A 16,913-nucleotide genomic window follows, 5' to 3' on the forward strand; every position below is an offset into this window, starting at 1 on the left:
ATATCTCTTCAGTATCTTTTTTTTTTTAATGTGTACAGGTGTTTATTGCTATACTGGTGAAATTGGGAAAAAGCAGAAAACTGGATAGAGCCTAAATGTATACCAATGAGATATTTAAAATACTATCTGGTCATTGAAAAGAATTAAGGCGATTTCTATGTACACTGATATTGAATATCTCTAAGATACAACAGAAGAAAAAGTAAGGTGCAGAATAGGATATACTAAGCTTCCACTTGTAATTTTTTAAGTGGAGAGAAATACGCAAACACCCACAAACATAATGTTTATATATGCATAAAATATATCTGGCAAGACATTTAAGAGACAGTAACAGGTTGCCGGGGGAAGAGAGTCCAAGGCCCAGGAATAGATGTGAGAAAAATATGGAAGGTATTATTCTAGTTCAAGAAGAAAGTACTTTTTGAATTTTTGAATAAAAACTTATTCAAAGGATAAGATACCACAAGTAGAGAAAAGCATGCTTAAAGTACAGCAGGACAGCACAGAATGAAAGGGAAAAAATGTCTCACACACACAAATTCAAATTCCATTATCCAGGATCTGCATTTTTTAACTTGACATTACTTATGGGTATTTCCATGACCAGTATGCTGAGGGGATTTGAAGAGACAGCCACGTGTATTCCTCCCAGCTACACCATTCACTGTGCGCCTCAAATGCTTTAAGCTTCGTGTTCACGAGTACAAAACTGAGATAACAGCATATCCTTTCCAAGGGTTATGGTCATGACTAAAGGAGATGGGCTGGCACCAACCACTCCCCACCCACAAGCACAAGGCAACAGTTTCCTGCCCTTTCCCCCTCCCATAATCACAATATTAGAAGAGTTTTAGACTTGGACTTGAGATAGGTAATCGTTCTTTTAACTTTTATTTTTATTTATTTTATTTTTGGCTGCACAGCATGCAGGATCCTAGTTCCCCAACTAGGGATCGAACCCATGACCCCTGCAGTGGAAGGATGGAACCCCAAGCACTGGACTGCCAGGGAAGTCCCGGGTAATAGTTCTAATACATTAGAAAATATTAGTCAAGATTTGAGTACTACTGGGACTTCCCTGGCAGTCCAGTGGTTAAGACTCCATGCTTCCACTGCAGGAGGTGTGGGTTGGATCTCTGGTCAGGGAACTAAGGTCCCACGTGCCGCGCAGTGTGGCCAAGAAATTAAAAATAAATAAATAATGTACGAAAGTCATAAAAAAAAAGATTCAACTACTATTAAAAGAGTTGGTTTCCTAATTTCTTTCTCTCCACTCTGTGAGCTTCCTCTGAGCAGGGTACCACCATACACGTTGATGTTCCGATGTCCTAGCTTTGCTCTTTCACTTTTGGCAGCGAATGCCAGCATCAAGTCAAGTCCATGGATGGCGAGCTCAAAGCCTATAAGAAATCCATCATAAAGGAGGAAGAAAAGAATGAGAAGCTGGCCAGTATCCTGAACCGGGCAGAGACGGAAACCATCCTGATGCAGAAACTGACTTCGCAGTGCCTGGCCAAGGAGGAGGCCCTCCAGAATGAGTTCAACACCTACAGGCTCACCCTGCTGGACACGGACGACGCACTGGGCAAGGCCCACATGGTATGGTCATGTCTCCCACCTGCAGGGCAAGCCTCCCCGACCTCCTTCACAGCACCCACCCTTTGGCTCTTTCTTTCCAGGAATACACGGCAACCATAGGCCAATTGCAGACTCTCCACCAGACCATCCAGCATGAGCTGGAGCTGGGGAGGAAGATGGATGCCTCCATCGTGGAGAAGCTGCAGGAGCACGTGACCTCCAACAAGATGACAAAGTACTTCCATCAGCTCATCCTGAAGCTTCAGAAGGAAAAGACCAACCTGGTATGCCACCTGCACACACCTGGGCCTCGAAAGGCAGGTGCCCCCAGGGAGAGCAGGCATTGGGGCGCCTCTCGTGGGGAACAGACCACATGTGGCAGAATGGGTGGGAGCAAGGGGCACTCAGCATGTTCATTCACCTTTCATTTTTTTCTAGTTGAAAAGAAATGCATTTTTATTGTAGGGAACCTAGAAGTACAAAAAGGCATAAGACAGCTGCAGTCCCACCATCCAGAGATAATCTCTTCTAAAATTGTGGTGTATTTCCTTCTGGAAATTTTTCTAAACACACACGGTCATACTCATACACACAAAGACACACAGAAACATACGTGCGTATGCACATCCCCATGTGCACATGTGAGCAAACACTCGTTCACACACACGCAAACATGCACACATTTGTGCAACATGTTCACATATATGAACACACGTGTGAAGACACCTATGCATACACAACCCTAGAGGACATAGGACTCTTACTATATACCAGTTTTTAATCCACTCTAATCCATTTACATTAATTTTAATGAAATATAACACAGAGAGAAAAGTGCACAAACAAGTGTAGTTGTCAGTGAGTTTTTCACTATGTAGTGTTTTATTTTACATTATTGGCCGCATTCAACATAACATTTTCCATTAAATATTCTTAGAAAAAGTACATGTTCACTTATGCATCACATTTCATCGTACAAATGTGTGTGTTTTGTTCAACAGTTCTCTCATTAGACACACAGGTTGTTTCTAGGTTTTAAACTTTATAAATAACTCAGCACTGAACATGCTTGCTCACACATCTTTGTCCACATGTCTGAGGATAAATTGCTGCAGCAGAAACCCTGGTCAAATTGGTAGGAGCGATTGTGGAGTTGCCCAAGCCTCTGCCTCCCCAGGGTGTGCCTGGAGATCCTGAGTGAATATGATTGGCCCACCTGGCCTGGGGACCCCACCCCTACCCCTGTCATGAGCTCTCTCTTGCTCCCCCAGGGGTCTTGCTTTTCTCTGAGTGGGGGGTCCCTGTGTTCTTAGAAAAGCAATTTGTTACTTAAATAATTTCTTCTTTGGCTCTTCCTGTGAGGTGACCCCCTGCCTCGGGGCTGCTGTCTATCTGACTAGCAGCCTGAAGCACCTCACCCCTCCCAGACACCTGGGAGGAGACCAGCTCGCTCCCGGCCTGGTGTGCTAAGGAACTGGAGAGACAGGGCTGGAACCAAGACCGCCCCTGCCTGGATCTCCTTGAGATGCCCTAGCTGACGCTGGTGGAGTACTTCCAGTTCTTATTCTGGGAAGTGGGGGCAAGACTACCTGCTGGGAGCAAAAATGGGGGGGCAGTGTGTACTGGAGAAGCTATGGAGTGTGGTGGGTGTGAAGTAAACCTGCCCAGCCCTGCTGCAGCACCACAGAGGCCGGTCCCCCGGCCCCCAGGTGTCCCTCTTCCCCAGCCACCCACGTAGGCGGCACATGTACTACCACTAATGCCCACAGGAGGGCAATAAGGAGTCCAGGTCCAGCATTTGTTGCAACAATTGGTGGGCAGCAGGTGTACTACCACCCGTGTCCACAGGAGGGCAGTAGAGAGTCCTGGGTCAGCGTTTGTTGCAATTGGTGGGTGGCACATGTCCTACCACCCATGTCCACAGGAAGGCAACAAGGAGTCCAGGTCCAGCATTTGTTGCAACAGTTGGTGGGCAGCAGGTGTACTACCACCCATGTCCACAGGAGAGCAGTAGAGAGTCCTGGGCCAGTGTTCATTGAAACTATTGGTGGGCGGCATGTGTACTACCACCGATGTCCACAGGAGGGCAGTAAAGTCCTGGTCCAGCATCTGTTGCAACAATTGGTGGGCAGCAGGTGTACTACCACCCGTGTCCACAGGAGGGCAGTAAAGAGTCCTGGGTCAGCGTTTGTTGCAATTGGTGGGTGACACATGTCCTACCACCCGTGTCCACAGGAGGGCAACAAGGAGTCCAGGTCCAGCATTTGTTGCAACAGTTGGTGGGCAGCAGGTGTACTACCACCCATGTCCACAGGAGAGCAGTAGAGAGTCCTGGGCCAGTGTTCATTGAAACAATTGGTGGGCAGCAGGTGTACTACCACCCGTGTCCACAGGAGGGCAGTAAAGAGTCCTGGGTCAGCGTTTGTTGCAATTGGTGGGTGGCACATGTCCTACCACCCATGTCCACAGGAGGGCAATAAGGAGTCCTAGTCCGGCATTTGTTGCAACAGTTGGTGGACAGCAAGTGTACCACCACCCATGTCCACAGGAGGGCAGTAAAGAGTCCTGGGCCAGCATTTGTTGCAACAATTGGTGAACAGCCCATGTACTACCACCCGTGTCCACAGGAGGGCAGTAAAGAGTCCTCGGCCAGCATTTGTTACAACAATTGGTGGGCAGCCCATGTACTACCACCCATGTCCACAGGAGGGCAGTAAAGGGTCCTGGGCCAGCATTTGTTGCAACAATAGCCAGCAGATGCAAGTGCAGCTCTGGAAAGGGGGCACTTTTCCCAAACTGCTCATTACACCCCGTGGGCTGGTGGCAGACAGGGTGGGCATATCTGGGACAAGGAGCAGAGATTGTGGAGGGACAGAATCATACGCAGCTGGGTCCAGAGGGAGGGCAGGCACAGGTGAACCATGGGGCCTACACAGTTAGTTCAGGAGCAGTACTGATGTCCCAGGAGGAGGCCAGGGTGGTCTCAACAAAGGGGACAAACAGCCCGAGGGGACTGAGGGGAGGTCGGGGTGCTCTGGTTGGCCTGGTTGGTGGCTGAAAGGGGACTTAGGAGCTGAAGCCCTTCCAGGGTGGCTAGCACTGGGGTAGAGAGGAAGGCAGGGCCCCTGTGAAGACCCAGTGACCTTGGATGGTCTTGGCAAAGAAAGGGACGGGTGGATAGCCAGAGCTCAGAGGGGCCAGAGGGACCAAGGTGTGACCGCAAGGAGCTGGGTGACTTGAGATGCTGGCAGGGTCTGGCTTTAAACCTAGGAATGTTCTGGAAAGCCATGAACGATGGCTGGTCAGAGAGTGCATGTGTGACAGAGCCAGCTGGGGTCGTGTGGGGAGGGGCAGAGATGACCCTGGGAGACCAGGAGTTGATGGGAGCCACAGGCTGGTAGAGAGCTGAGGATTTTCGTGGGCAGGAACTAGTGGGCAGCCAACGGCGAGGGGCTGGCTAGCAAGGTCAAGGCAGAGCCACAGCTCGGGGAAAGGGCCCCTGATCCCAAAGTGAGCCCGAGCTGCCTCCCTCCCTGATTCTCACAAGTATCCTTATGATCCACCCTCCATGGTAGGAAAGAGTGGAGCAAATCTGTCTTCGGAAGCCAACAGAGGAGGCAGGGTGGGCTGGCCCAGCCTTCAGGACAGTGGCAGCCCCGCGGAGCCCTGGGCACTTCTGCCCCGGGCTGAAGCTCCCACCCCCAGAACCAAGGTTGGCGAGAGCCCCAGTAAAGTACAATCTGTTCTCTTAAGGACTGTGTCCAGCTTTTCCAGTGAAATGTAAGGACATTTGTCCCATCAAATAGAAATTAGAAGTTGGTGTTTGTCACAGCATCATTTAGAGTTGGAATGTTGATAAGAGATTGACAAGCTCAAAGAAGGCAGGCATCTTGGTATTCCTCACCAAAACACATGAGCTGTCAAGAGCAGTGCCCCATGATCATTGTGGAACAGATGACATTCCCAGGGACAGCTGTGACTTGCTTCCTAATCTCTGTTACAAATATGACCGAGTATTACACAGCCATTAAAAATGACATGACATGAAAGTTGTCAAATTGCAAAGTGGCTTACAAACCTATATGTAGAGTGTGATCCTGTTTTTCTTTTGGTGGGGGGGCAAAGGGGTTTATATACAAAGTCAGGAAGGCAGGATAGATTCTAAATAGTGATGCTGGCTAACTGTGTGGCAGATTTATGGGTGATCATCTGTATTTTCACATTTCCCCATTTCAATGCACGTTACTGTTTGTTTGATAAGAAGAGACAATAATGTTAGCTTTCTTTTTCTGTGAGAAATCATTAGGGTTCCAACAAGTAGGTCCTTTGACAGGTCTTGAGGTGGAGAGAAAGCCAACATCCTCCTCTCCTGATTATCTTTTGGAATTTCTCCAGATGAATACCTGGATGATCAAGGAAACAAGAAGCCAACCAGCTCATTTGGAGCCTCCCAGAGAGAGAAAAAAAGTTCAGACATGTTTCCTTCTGCTAATTCAGGTGACACATCATTCCAAAATTGACGGTGACATTGCTCAGACCACCCTGGACATCACGAACACCAGCTGCAGGCTGGACACGCATCAGAAGACACTGGCTGAGCTGGACAAGGAAGTGAAAAAAGTCAACGACCTCATCGCAAACAGTGAAAATGAAATCTCCAGGCGCACAATCCTGATTGAGAGAAAGCAAGGCCTCATCAACTTTTTGAACAAGCAGCTGGAGCAGATGATTTCTGAACTCGGGGTAAGACCCCAGGGCCGGGAGAGGCTGCTCAGGTTGATATCCATGCCTGGCCATTTCAGGAACTTCTTATTTTCAGAAACGAACTCACGTAGGACACACGCGTTCCTGTCCCGCCAATCATACAGGTGAAGCACGCGTGTCTGTGCCAAGTGCTCTGACTCAGGGGCTGTCTGCAGACCTTCTCTGTTGGGCCAGATAGTCAGTATTTCAGGTGTTACAGGCCAGATGGTCTCTGTTGCAATCCCCCACCCCAGCGACTGTGAGGAGGCACAGGCAGTACGTAAACAGACGGGTGTGGCCGTGTGCAATAAAACCTTACTTAGGGCCCCCGAAGTTTGAATTCCATATAACTTCCGCCTGGCACAAAATTCTCTTCTGATTTTTTGTGCGGCCCACGGGCTATACGAAGATAGGCAGCAGGCGGGATCTCAGCCGCTGACTGCAGCTCTAAGTGAAGTGGTCTGATGAGTCTGGGGCTTGAAGTCCTGCAGGTTTTCCAGGTATCGCTGACCTGAGGAACCCACCAACAGCTTCAAGTCCCAGAACGGGATGAGCAGCTGGGGGCGCATTCTTAGGTAGACCTCGACACCAGAGTGCGGTCTCAGAGCTGCAACCTGCGTGGATTCCAAGGGAGTAAAGACCCTAACCCATGACAGTGTGCTGTTAAAAGACAATTTGCAAAGCCCCTTTGGGTGACAGAGGCCCTGCTGCCCCTGCCCCAAGACTGGGGCATGGTGGGGCCCGGCCAGTGGAGGGAGGGGAAGGGGTCACAGACCCCCAGACCCATATCTCCCACAGCAGGTCAGTCCATATGGCCTGGGCCCTCAGGGGAAGGGACCCAATGACAGGGTCCCTGGTCCCTCTGAGTAAAGACCCCCTACTCGTCGTACAGATACATGATCTCAGGGGTCCCCACCCTCGGCAGCCCACCCAGATTTAGAGGCTCATTCTTCTTTCTGGTGAACATCACTTTCAGGGGGAAGAAGTGGGGCCCCTGGAGCTGGAGATCAAGAGGCTGACCAAGCTGATCGAGGAGCAAAACGCCGGCGTGACGCAGGCCCAGGTGACCTGGCTCCGGCTGCAGCAGGAGATGGTGACGGCCACGCAGGGGCGCGAGGAACACCTGGCCTCCCTGGACATGTCCAAGAAGGAGATCCACATCCTGGAGCAGAAGAAACTACGGATAGAAAGTGAGCTGCCCTGCCCAGCCCCCCTCCACAGCACCTGCTGTGGTGTCCCGGTCCCACCTGGTCCCACCTGGTCAGCCCAGCCCTGCAGCCCCACAGGAAGTGCTGTCCGGTGTCCAGGGCCCACTCGGCCTGAACACATCATGCCCATTTCTTCCCGGAGGTCCTGCCGCCTGCTTGTCCTGCCCTTGGGCCACCCAAACCCCCCTGTTGGTGGTCAGGGTCGTTGCTTTCCGGCCCTGCCCCTGAGCTTGGCTGGTCTTTCCTAGGGGCTTGGTGTCTGAGCGCCAACCCTGTCCCCTTCGGCCTCCTCTGGCTGGGCGGGGGTGCCTGAAGGTCGGCGGGGCCGGGGGGCGCTCTGGGCACAGACCCGGATCACAGCCCCCAGGGGCCACCCCCGACCCCCGGCCGCCTTCCCCGCAGACAAGATCGACCAGGAGAAGAAAGAGCAGAAGCAGATCGAGCGGCACATGAGGGACCTGGACAATGACCTGAAGAAGCTCAACGTGCTGGTGAACCAGAACCGATGCACCTCCGAGGAGCTGCAGCAGGGCAACCTGGCCACCGAGGGCGAGTTCGTGCGTGCGCTCAAGGTGGGCTCCCCCTTGAGCTCCCGCCCGTGGTGGGCAGGCAGGGGGCGAGGCGGGGAAACAGGTGTGCGCCCGCCCTCAGCCCCACCCTCAGCCGCCCCCTCCCCATGCAGGCCTCGGAGCGAGAGACCATCGAAATGCAGGAGAAGCTGAACGAGCTCAGGGAGGAGAAGGCGGCCGTGCTCAACAGCCTGGTGGAGGCGGAGTGAGTGCCGGGCACGTCCCGTCCCAGGGTTGCTGCCCCGTGGAGCCGTGGGAGGCCACCGTCCACGTAAACCGGCCCAGGGGGTGGGGGCGGCTCTGGAACCCGAGGGGGATCCTGGAGAAGAGTGGGGTTCTTGTCTCCTGAGCTCGGGGCAGCCCTCCCACCAAACCCATGATCGTGGTGGCTGGAAATAGAGTGGCTTCCTTTGGGACAGACTTTTTAAAAACTGCATGATCTTTCTGGTGCCTGATTGTAAGAGTAATCCAGACCCAACGGTAAGCATTTTAAACTGTAACAGTGTGTGCAGAGTAGAAAGGAGACTCACACTTAATCCAACCCTCTTCCTTTACCATTTTCTCTGTGTATTTCTTTCTTTTTTTTTTTAACAAAAATGAGATTGCTCTCTATGTCCCCCTTTGAAGTAACCTTATATTTTTCTGTGATGTCCTTCCTCATTGGGGCACGTAGATCTGCATCTCCAGTTGCAAGGGCTCTTGAGCAGGTACTGTATGCATGCACCCTGATTGGTGCCATGTGATTGCCAAGGGGCTGAGTGGCAAAGGGATCATCCCCTCCCTGTGGTTTGACAGAATCTACACATAACACCACCTGGAGCTTGCAGAGGATCTTAGTCCCTCCAGGCTGCTACAATGGAACACCACAGACTGGGGCTTATAAACAATAAACAGGGATTTATTGCTCACAGTTCTGGAGGCTGGAAGTCCGAGATCAGGGTGCCTATATGGTCGGGTGAGGGCTCTCTTCTGGGTTGCAGACTCCTTGCTGTGTCCTCACAGGGTGGCAGGAGAGGGGGAGATCTGTGGGGTTTCTTTTATGAGGGCACTAATCCCATTCATGGGGGTTCCACCCTTATGACCTCATCACCATCCCAAGACTTGGCATAAGGATTCCAACATGTGGATTTGGGGGTGGGGGGACACAAACATTCAGACCACAGTGGGTGGGGGGGCATGTGTCTTTGCTAACATTTTAATAGCTTTCAGGCTGTTGGTCTATCTAGGCTTTTGACTTCTTCTTATATCAAATTCTATCACTTATATTTGCTTTTCTCAGTTTCTCCTAAAGTTACATATCTGTTTTCTCCTCTGCCCCAGCCCCCTGCCCCGGCCCCCAAGTGAGGGTGGTGGGCACTGGGGTTGAGTTCACCTTCTGGTACCAGAATGGTAACATTTGTTTCTATTTAAACCCTTGCCTGGCTGCCTACAAATTAACCAGGCCACCTACTAGGTGAGGGCGCCCCTCATGGACGGGAAGGCGAGGGTCTCCCGTAGCCCATTACAGACATTGCTCCTTGTGCTCGGTGCCCACCCCAAGCACAGCACGCAGCGCTCACCAAAGCATCAGAAAGAAAGCCCCTTCGTTCTCCAGCTCTTACACTGCCTCTCCTTCCCTTAAAGACACCAGATCATGCTTTGGGACAAAAAAATCCAACTGGCAAAAGAGATGCGCGCCTCAGTGGATTCCGAGATGGGCCAGACAGAGATCCGGGCCATGAAGGCCGAGATCCACAGGATGAAGGTGGGTGGGAGGAGGGAGGTGTGGGGAGCTTGGGAGCTCGGGGTCCTGGGAGGAAACCACTCCAGCACAGCGGCCTGCAGCCCAAGCACAAGGAAACTTGCTGTTCCCTTTGCTGACCTCCTGTGTCAGGGCCTGTCCAATTCTTGTTCTAACTGCACCGAAATGGTTACAGGACACACAGCTGTCTGCACAGTATTCATGAACTATTTTACCCTCACTCTGTACAAGCAATGCACTCCAGTATTTTTAAACGCTGGCTGTGACCTCCCCCCCTCACCAATCTCACGACGCATTTGTGAGATGTATCCCACTGTTGGACCAGAAAGACTTTCACTCAGTAACAGGATTCAAGGAACACACCCACCTTTTCCTTCCGAGCCATGTTTTCTCTCTACTGTCATCTTTAGCTGGATTTCATTCCCTTTTGAAAAGGCTGGTAATTAAATCACAGGCTGTCACTGAGCCAAAGGTTCAGGGCCTTAAGGATACAAATGAGAGCAGGTAATAAAAACAAATGTGACATCACTTTTATAATTACGTGGTTAATAATAACCCCGCTAGCTGTTGAGTCCAGAGGAATTCTGATCAAATGCATCTACTGCTGATAAGTTTTAGAAAACCACTCCATTTAACTGACTTTTCAAACCGCAGAAGTGGCAGCAGGTCAAACCCTCCACCACAGAGCTTACAGCCACACGGGCATGCACACACACACACACACACACACGGACGGACGGGACTACCGCCCCCTTGCCCCCCAGTTGTGGTTTTGTTTTGTTTTGTTTTCCGTAACAAAAATAGTACATATAATTCAGCAACTTATTTTTTAAAAAATAATCCAGACATTATCTTTCTTTAACAGTTGCAGAATATACTATGGATATAACATAATTTAATGAAACATTCCTAGGTTGATGTGAAGATTCAGAATGTTTCCAGTTTGTTGTTTTGTCACTAAAACAATTGTTACAATGATATCCTTGTGGAAATCAGTGACCATATTTGTTTTCATGAGTCTGTTTCTGGGCTCTGCTGTGTCCACTGATCCAAGAGCCCAAATCCACACGGTCTTGATTTCTGTGGCTCTGTCCAATGTGATTTCTCCAGCATTGTTCTTTTTTACAAAATTGTCCATTCAGTATCTTTTTCCTTTCCAAAAACATTGACAATCAGCCCGTCAATTTCTACAAAAGTTCCTGCGTGGATCATGGTTGGGATTTGAGGCTACAGATCAGTTTAGAGAGAATTGACACCTTAGCATTGCTGAGTTTTCCAGTCCATGAGCAGGTGTATCTGTCTCCCCATTTACTTGGTCTTGTTTGATTTCCCTTGTTAGTGTTTTTATCTTCGGCATTCGGGTTTTGCATATGTTTTGTTAGATTTATACCTAAGTGTTTCGTGTTTTCTGGTGCTGTTGTAAATGGTACTTTCTAAAAATTTCAAATTCCAGTTTCTCATTGTTAAGGTACAGAAATACAATGGACTTCTTTTTTGTGTGTGTGGTACGCAGGCCTCTCACTGTTGTGGCCTCTCCCGTTGCGGAGCACAGGCTCTGGACGCACAGGCTCAGCGGCCATGGCTCATGGGCGCAGCTGCTCCACGGCATGTGGGATCTTCCCGGACCGGGGCACGAACCCGTGTCCCCTGCATTGACAGGCGGACTCTCAACCACTGTGCCACCAGGGAGGCCCCTACAACGGACTTTTTTACATTGACTTTGTTCCTGTGATTTTGCTAAACTCACTCATTTGTTTCTCCGTCTATAATATTTGACAACCCACTGCATGAAAAGGGGTTTCTCAGTGGATTTGCGTTGCTGGTTTACACGTGCGGGATTGAGCACACGCGTGTGCCGGTGTGTACATTTATGTGTGTGTTTTGGCGTTTCCTCCTTGGGAGGCTGCCTGTTTATATCTTTGCCTGATTTTCCTGTTTCTTATTTCTTAGCAATTTTTAGGACCTCCTTGTATATTGGGGTTAATAACCCCTGTCTTTAATACCTATTCTAAACGTTACCTCTGGTCTACTGCTTGCCTTTACACATTTTTTTTTATGGTCCCTTTCAGCTCAGAATGTGTTTAGTGTTTAGTTGTGTATCTGTCTTTTCCTGTATGGCTCCTGGGTCTCCGGTACTGTTAAGAAGGTTCCCCAGCTTGAGGTTACACAAACAGATTCCTGAGCTTTGTCAATTGTTTGCACATACTTAGATCTTGAATCCACCTGGAATTTATTTGGGGATATGTTGTGAATAGGGGTCCATCTGTATTTTCCCTCTGCTGGGGAGTGAGTTATGCCAGCAGCATGTATCAGATGATCTGTGCTTCTCTCACTGATTTGAACGGCCACGTTGATCACATGGATGGAGATGAGGATGCCATCCTTGTCCTGCATCTCTGCTCTGCTGTGACAGTTATTTTGACGGGCTCGTGCCAGCACAGAGCATTTGGTTACTGTCACCCTTGCTCTGTTTTAACCTCGTGGGCTAGGCCTCCCACCACCACTCCTAACTTAACTTGGGGATTCCTGCCTGTCTGTCCTTTTGTTATTTTGAATCAACTTTATTGAGGAGTAATTTACATGCAGTAACATGAACTTATTTTAAATGTCCAGTGCACACGTATGCAGCCACCACCCCATGGAGACGCAGAGCACGTCCACCCCTGCAGAAAGCTCCCTGGCGCCCCTCGCAGCCCAGCTCCCACCACGACCCAGCCCCCAGCCCCAGGCCCTATAGGCCCTACACACCACCATCTCACAAAACCATGGTGCGTTTTTCCTAATGAGGAAATTAAACTTGGTGTAATATGGTTAACCAAACTACAGATCATAACCAGAGTTCACCGTTTTTTTTGGCTAATGTCCGTCTTCTGCTCCAGGACTCAACCCTGAGCCACATCTAGTCCGCATGTCGCCCCACCTGCCCCGGTCTCTGACGGTTTCTCAGTGTTGCCCTGTTTGCCTGGTGTTCTTTACATGGACCTTAAATCACTCTGACCAGCTGACTAAGCCCCCAGGTTCCTTTCTCCCCTGGGGACATCACCCCTGTGGGTTCCCTGATGGTTCAGTTGGATGTGGTGGGAGGTCCCCCTGCTCTGTGCGCCCAGGTCAAGCACGGCCAACTGCTGAAGCAGCAGGAGAAGATGATCCAGGACATGGAGCTGGCTGTCGCACGCAGAGAGACCATCTCCACTCGGGCCGAGGGGCAGTGCAAGATGGACAAGAAGCTGCTCACCCGCACAGACTTCCACCGCAAGCAGACCGAGCTGAGACGGAAGATCAGGGACATTCACAAGGTAGGGGAGCCGAGCGACTGGGAAGGGACCACGCTGCGGACCACCTGTCCACAGGTGGTCAGCCTGTGTCACCAGCCCCGGTGGCAGGCGTGCAGGCATCACTGGCCAGGGCCATATTTCTGATGTACTTTCCCCAGCTTGGGCTGCGATTTCACTCTGTCCTTCCTGCCTGCTTCTCGGCCGGTCCCTCCCTGCCCCACCTGCCTCACCGCCTCTTCTTCTGCCCCTCATTCCCAGAGCTATGGTCACAGCTGCTGTGTCAGGGCTGTTTTAGGAGACAGAGAAGTGACAGTGGGGGCTGGGGGTGATGGGAGGAGCTCGGGTGCAGAATCAGACAAGCTGCTTTCTTCTGTGCTGGGGACAAAAGCCTGAGCCTCACACCCCACGTGCTGGTTCTGGGTCAAGACACAGTGGGTGTCAGGTCAGTAGGTGCTTCCCGAGTGCCCCTAACGTCCTGCTCTGATAGGGGCTTTCTTTGGGAGTTTGTCTTGGGTTTAACAGAAGATCTATATAGGGAGGGTACAGCTCAGGACTGGAGGCGGCCCTATTTCTGCCCCTTTCTGCCTAACAGAAATGGCATCAGGGAAGTATGGAGTGCTGGTGAAGGGCACGAGTCCCTGTGTCACTGACCCCAAGTGGGTGGTGGGGATGGGCCAGCGGGTACGTGGAGGGCACCCACTCGAGCCCATGTCCCCGTCCACCAGTCCACATCGACTGAGCATGTGATGTGTGCCTTGCCCTGAGACGGGACCAGCTGTATGGCCCAAGTGCCCCCGCCTTTTGTGATCACCAGGCTGGGCTGTGGGCTCAGACTTCCCTCAGCCCCTGCTGACCAGCTGTGTGGCCTCAGTGCGTATAGAAACCTTCCACGCCTGACTTTCCTCATCTGCCAGTGGAGATAGGAGCAGTGGCCCCTCCCTGAGAGGCGAGGGTTACATGAGACAGAAAGCGGCCTCGGAGCCCCACCGTGGGTCCCAGCCCCTCCGTGGGTCCCAGCCCTGCTCTTCCACTCATGGCTCAGGCACGTTGTCTGACCTCTCTGTGCCTCTGTTTACTGACCTGTGAAATGGGTCCTCACCTCATGGCATCACCCAGAGGACTGAATGGAGAATGTTGGAATAGCCCCTGTAGGGGGAGTCCTGTATGAGGGAAGGTAGCTGAAAATGACAGACTTGATCCCAACTGCTCATTTGGATGTTACTGGAGGCGCAGAGGGGCCTTTTCCGGGCCTGGTTTGTGCATTTCTCTGCCACGTTGGCCACTCCTGGCGTCCATCCCTCTCAACACCTCGTGGCTCCCCAGGGGCCTCCTCTGCCCAGCTTGGTGACGGACTCCTCTCCGCCCCACCCCACAGAGGGTCTGGCCAGGGATCCCTTGCTGGCCTCCCCACCCCCAATACTCTCCTGCACCCCTTTTTTGGGAATCCTCCTGGATCATGTGCATAGAGGGTCCTGGGGTCCTCCCAACCTGACTCTGCTCTGTCGGCTGAGTAACCGGTGGGCAGGGTCCCAGGATGCTCCTGTCTAACCCCCCAGGCCACCGAGGAGTGCACCCAAACCATCCTAGAACTGGAAGAAACTCAAAAATCCGTGAGCGACTCCCTCCTGGAGAAACAGGAGCAGCTGTCAAGGATGCAGGCCAAGGCCGACGAGCTCGAAGCTGACCTGTACCAGCTGGCAGCCCTCAAGCGACAGGTGCACAAGTCCCCAGGGCCACCAGGGCCACAGGAACCCAGCAGCAAGGCCCGTTCCGGCCCAGCTAAGCCCAGGCTGATCACAGCTGAGGTGCTGTCATCCACCTCATGTTTCCCATGAAGTCTCCATGGGCCAGCACTGTCCTGGGTGCCAGGGCAGCAGACTAGAATAGAGGGCGCCCTTCTGAGGGCGGGAGGGCAGGTGAGAAACAAAACGAATAAGAAAAAAGATACCATATATCTGATGGTGATATAGATACTCCGGAGAAACAGGGGGCAGAGAAGGAGCATCGGGTGGGTGGGGGCTGCACTTGTAAGTAGGGTGGTCTGAGACGGCCACACAGGGGAAGCGACACTGGAGTCAAGACTTGCAGGGAGCGAGGGAGTGAGCACCCCCAGGTACAGCAGGAGCTGGAGACTGCTGGGGCCCCTGGGCTTGCACCGCTTGGGGGTGCACCACCATGGCCAGGGGCTTCTCCCTCAGGGAGGGGGTTGGGGGGGAGGAGTAACTTGGGGTTATCGGGATCGCTCGGCTCTCATGTTGAGTGCGGAATGGGAGGGCCAAGAGTGGACACGGGAACCTGTTTGAGGCCATGATGGTACTTAAGGAGGATGGGGACGCACGGAACACAGCACGGAACGCGGGTAGCCTGGGGCTAGTGCGAAGCCGTCAGATTCTGCGGATAATTTCAAAGTCGCCTCAGTGGGATTTCCTGCTGGATTGGATGTGGTGGTGTGAGCAGAAGAGAGGGGTCAAGCAGGGCTGCAGGGTTCGGGGCCTGACCAGCTGAGATGGGAGTGGTGGGCGCCGGGCCTGGCCCCTGGCAGGTTGGATGGCGGGGGGCGGGGGTCCAGGCTCCACCCCGTGCATGTCAGCCTCTTTGCCTGGAGCTGGAGACTCAGCACCCTCAGCTGTTCATTCCTGCAAAGTTCTCCTCTGGCACGTCCTTGAGTTGGAGCTCGTGCCAGCCCAGAGGGTGTCCTCTTTTTAACGTGCGTAGCCTGACACGGGGTCTCTTGTCCCACCCAAGAACCTTTCCACGCTCGTGGCCCTGCAGTCACGCCTCAAGCACCTGCAGGCCGTGAAGGACGGGCGCTACATCTTCCTGCTCCGCGATAAGCAGTCACTGCTGGCAGAGCTCAAGCGGCTGGATGACCGCCTGGCCAGCATCAGCAGCATCCTCCACCACGTGAAGGACGAGCACCCCCAGTTCCAGGAGGCCCTGCTCAAGGTCAGCCAGTCCATCAGCAACAGGCTGGAGTCATCCGGGCCCTAGAGCGCCCACCCCAAGGAGGAGATCAGTTTTGTGCATCATCAGGGGCTTCAAATCTTTCTACCCTCAGAGACACCAGTTAAGAGAAACAGGCCAGCATTGTAGGAATGTTTTTTTTTTAGCCACCCAGCAGTTTAAACCAAGTCAAATGTCAGCGTTTCCAGTTGCATTTCTGTGAGTCTTCCGCTTGCAAAGGCAGTGTCAGTGAACACGAACCCATATTCCCACATTGGGCTTACTCCTCCAAGTAAAATTGGAAACCCAGGTCTCTGCTCCTGCCCCCACTCCCAGCTTGGGTTAAATCCAGATTCCCAGCTTACATGAGCAAGTCCAGGGGGACCCTGGCTGCATCTGGAAGCCTAATGCCTGAGATAAGACCACACAGGTGCATGAACACAGACCTCCTTGTCTGCCCACTTGTCCTGCCCTCTCCTCCAGCCAGGGCTCCTCCCCCCACACTCTGATTCCTGAGCCCCTGCTACCTATGCCTTCTCTGCAGTCTAAAGGGAAAATGTTCTACAAAGTAAGTTTAAACTTTCAGCAGAAAAATAAAACTATTTTTCTGAATATGAGAGAAAATCGTATTTATTCTAAAACATTTCAGAAATGCAAAACCCACAAAGAAGCGAGGAGGCCCTCAATCCTGCTCTGACACCGCTGCACGGGGCTTTCTGTGCCTGGTTCCACCTGACAAGGCCACAGGGTCCAGCTTCTGTATGTCATTTTGGAAAGCTTTCTCCTTTTTTTTTTTCCTTTTAATTTTTATTGGAGTATAATTGCCTTACGATGTTGTGTTAGTTTCTTGCTG

The 16,913-nt window shown here is 51.9% G+C and overlaps 1 protein-coding gene across 1 annotated transcript in view; it reads left to right on the plus strand.

Annotated features, from left to right (window-relative positions):
• Positions 1-16,108, plus strand: part of CCDC40 (coiled-coil domain 40 molecular ruler complex subunit) — a 41,416-nt gene extending 25,308 nt beyond the window's left edge. The window contains exons 11-20 of the mRNA XM_065897928.1: positions 1,359-1,602; positions 1,683-1,865; positions 6,079-6,324; positions 7,301-7,514; positions 7,935-8,104; positions 8,215-8,306; positions 9,725-9,845; positions 12,950-13,138; positions 14,674-14,832; positions 15,863-16,108. Coding sequence (XP_065754000.1) covers positions 1,359-1,602; positions 1,683-1,865; positions 6,079-6,324; positions 7,301-7,514; positions 7,935-8,104; positions 8,215-8,306; positions 9,725-9,845; positions 12,950-13,138; positions 14,674-14,832; positions 15,863-16,108 — 1,864 coding nt within the window. The remainder of the gene's footprint in view (positions 1-1,358; positions 1,603-1,682; positions 1,866-6,078; positions 6,325-7,300; positions 7,515-7,934; positions 8,105-8,214; positions 8,307-9,724; positions 9,846-12,949; positions 13,139-14,673; positions 14,833-15,862) is intronic.
• The last annotated feature ends 805 nt before the right edge of the window (positions 16,109-16,913 follow it).

The sequence above is a fragment of the Phocoena phocoena genome, chromosome 19 (genome assembly GCF_963924675.1).
Source record: "Phocoena phocoena chromosome 19, mPhoPho1.1, whole genome shotgun sequence".
Classification (NCBI taxonomy): Eukaryota; Metazoa; Chordata; class Mammalia; order Artiodactyla; family Phocoenidae; genus Phocoena; species Phocoena phocoena.